Source organism: Protobothrops mucrosquamatus, unplaced genomic scaffold, assembly GCF_001527695.2.
Source record: "Protobothrops mucrosquamatus isolate PMUCROS unplaced genomic scaffold, P.Mucros_1.0 scaffold_56, whole genome shotgun sequence".
NCBI classification, from domain to species: domain Eukaryota; kingdom Metazoa; phylum Chordata; class Lepidosauria; order Squamata; family Viperidae; genus Protobothrops; species Protobothrops mucrosquamatus.
The window spans coordinates 452,931-454,473 of NW_015386132.1; the positions used below are offsets into that span (position 1 = coordinate 452,931).

At 36.3% G+C, this 1,543-nt stretch overlaps 1 protein-coding gene across 1 annotated transcript in view; it reads left to right on the forward strand.

Annotated features, from left to right (window-relative positions):
• Window positions 1–864, forward strand: part of RPLP2 (ribosomal protein lateral stalk subunit P2) — a gene marked incomplete at its 3' end in the record, with an annotated part of 7,408 nt that extends 6,544 nt beyond the window's left edge. Inside the window, 1 exon segment of the mRNA XM_015812010.2 lies at window positions 816–864. Coding sequence (XP_015667496.2) covers window positions 816–864 — 49 coding nt within the window.
• Between the last annotated feature and the right edge of the window lie 679 nt (window positions 865–1,543).

Genomic DNA, 1,543 nt, shown 5'->3' on the forward strand with positions numbered 1-1,543 from the left:
CCCCCCCCCCCCCAGTTGTTTCTGCTTATTGGATGTTGCCAAACTGAAGGCTAGAAGGTTCTTAAAACCTTTGGAAATATGTGCATTGTTTTGTATAGGATGTGATTTTTTTTTAATTCATATATTGTACAATTTTTCTTATATATGCTAGTTTCAAGGCCTCTTGCTGATGAATGCACATCTTTGAAGTAGTAGTATTTAACTAAACTCTATTATTAGGGAATGTAGTCTAGATAGCCAAGAGTAACATAAATATTGCTTGCTTTGGGGGAATGCAGAGAATGATAATATTTAATGTTTAGATTCAAACAAACAAGATATAGTTCTATAGAAATACTTTGATAGGAAATGTAGTAGATGGAACCAATTGCTTATTTTGAGTCCAATGTGAGTTATCCTCCTTTATTGTGATTATATTTGTAATCTGCTTTATAGAGCTTAATATTGAGAATTTGCAGATTATTGTTCTGCAATTTGTGCAGATAGCTCAAGTGATTGTTCCCATCCTAATAGGAGATGGACAATGTTTTTTCAAGAGCACAGATGCAGCACCATGTTTATTATTACTATTAGATTTTTATCCCAACCTTTTAATATATATAATGCAGTAAACATATCTAATCCTTCTGCATCCTATGTTCCCACAACAGTCCTGTGAGGTAGGCCAGGTTAAAAGAATGACTGGTCCAAAGTCAGCTTTTATTCCTAAGGCAGGCCTAGAACTCCATCTCCTGATTTCTAGGCCAGCACCTTCACCACTACATCAAACTAGCTGCTTAGCTGTTAAATTAACTCCTTAATTTTATTTTCTGCAGGTAATTAGTGAGTTAAATGGGAAAAATATTGAAGATGTCATTGCCCAAGGTGAGATAATTATGTTTCTATACTGTATTTCTGAATGTTTTACTCTTCCAAAGGCATCCCTGTAAAATAGGCTGGGATAAGAAATAGTGTTTGGCCTCAAATCATCCAATGAGTTTCCAGATCATTTGGAGAATCAAAAATTGGTCTCCACAGTACAGCTTGGGGCATATAGTGCAAAATACATTGGTGGAAATTAATTTTAGAAATAAACTTAGTAGCCAAAGGTCCTTTAACTGGACTGGATTTGGCTTAAATCAACTGGATTTGGCTTAAATATTATTACATGTATGTACAGTGGCCCTCGACTTAACGGCTACAATTGAACCCAAAACTTTGTTACTAAGCGAGACAGTTAAGTGAGTTTTGTCCCATGTTACAACCTTTCTTGCCCCAATTGTTAAGTGAATCACTGCAGCTGTTAAGTTAGTAGCACGATTGTTAAGTGAATTGGGCTTCCCCATTGACTTTGCTTGGTTGTAACAGGTGATCACATGACTCTGGGACACTGTAACCATCATAAACATGAGTCGGTTGTCAGCCATCTCAATTTTGATCATGTGACCGTGGGGATGTTGCAGTGGTCATCAGTCACTTTTTTTCACTGACGTAACTTCGAATGGTCACTTAACAAACTGTTGTAAGTTAAGGAGTACTGTATTTAAAGTGTAATTTGGCAGAG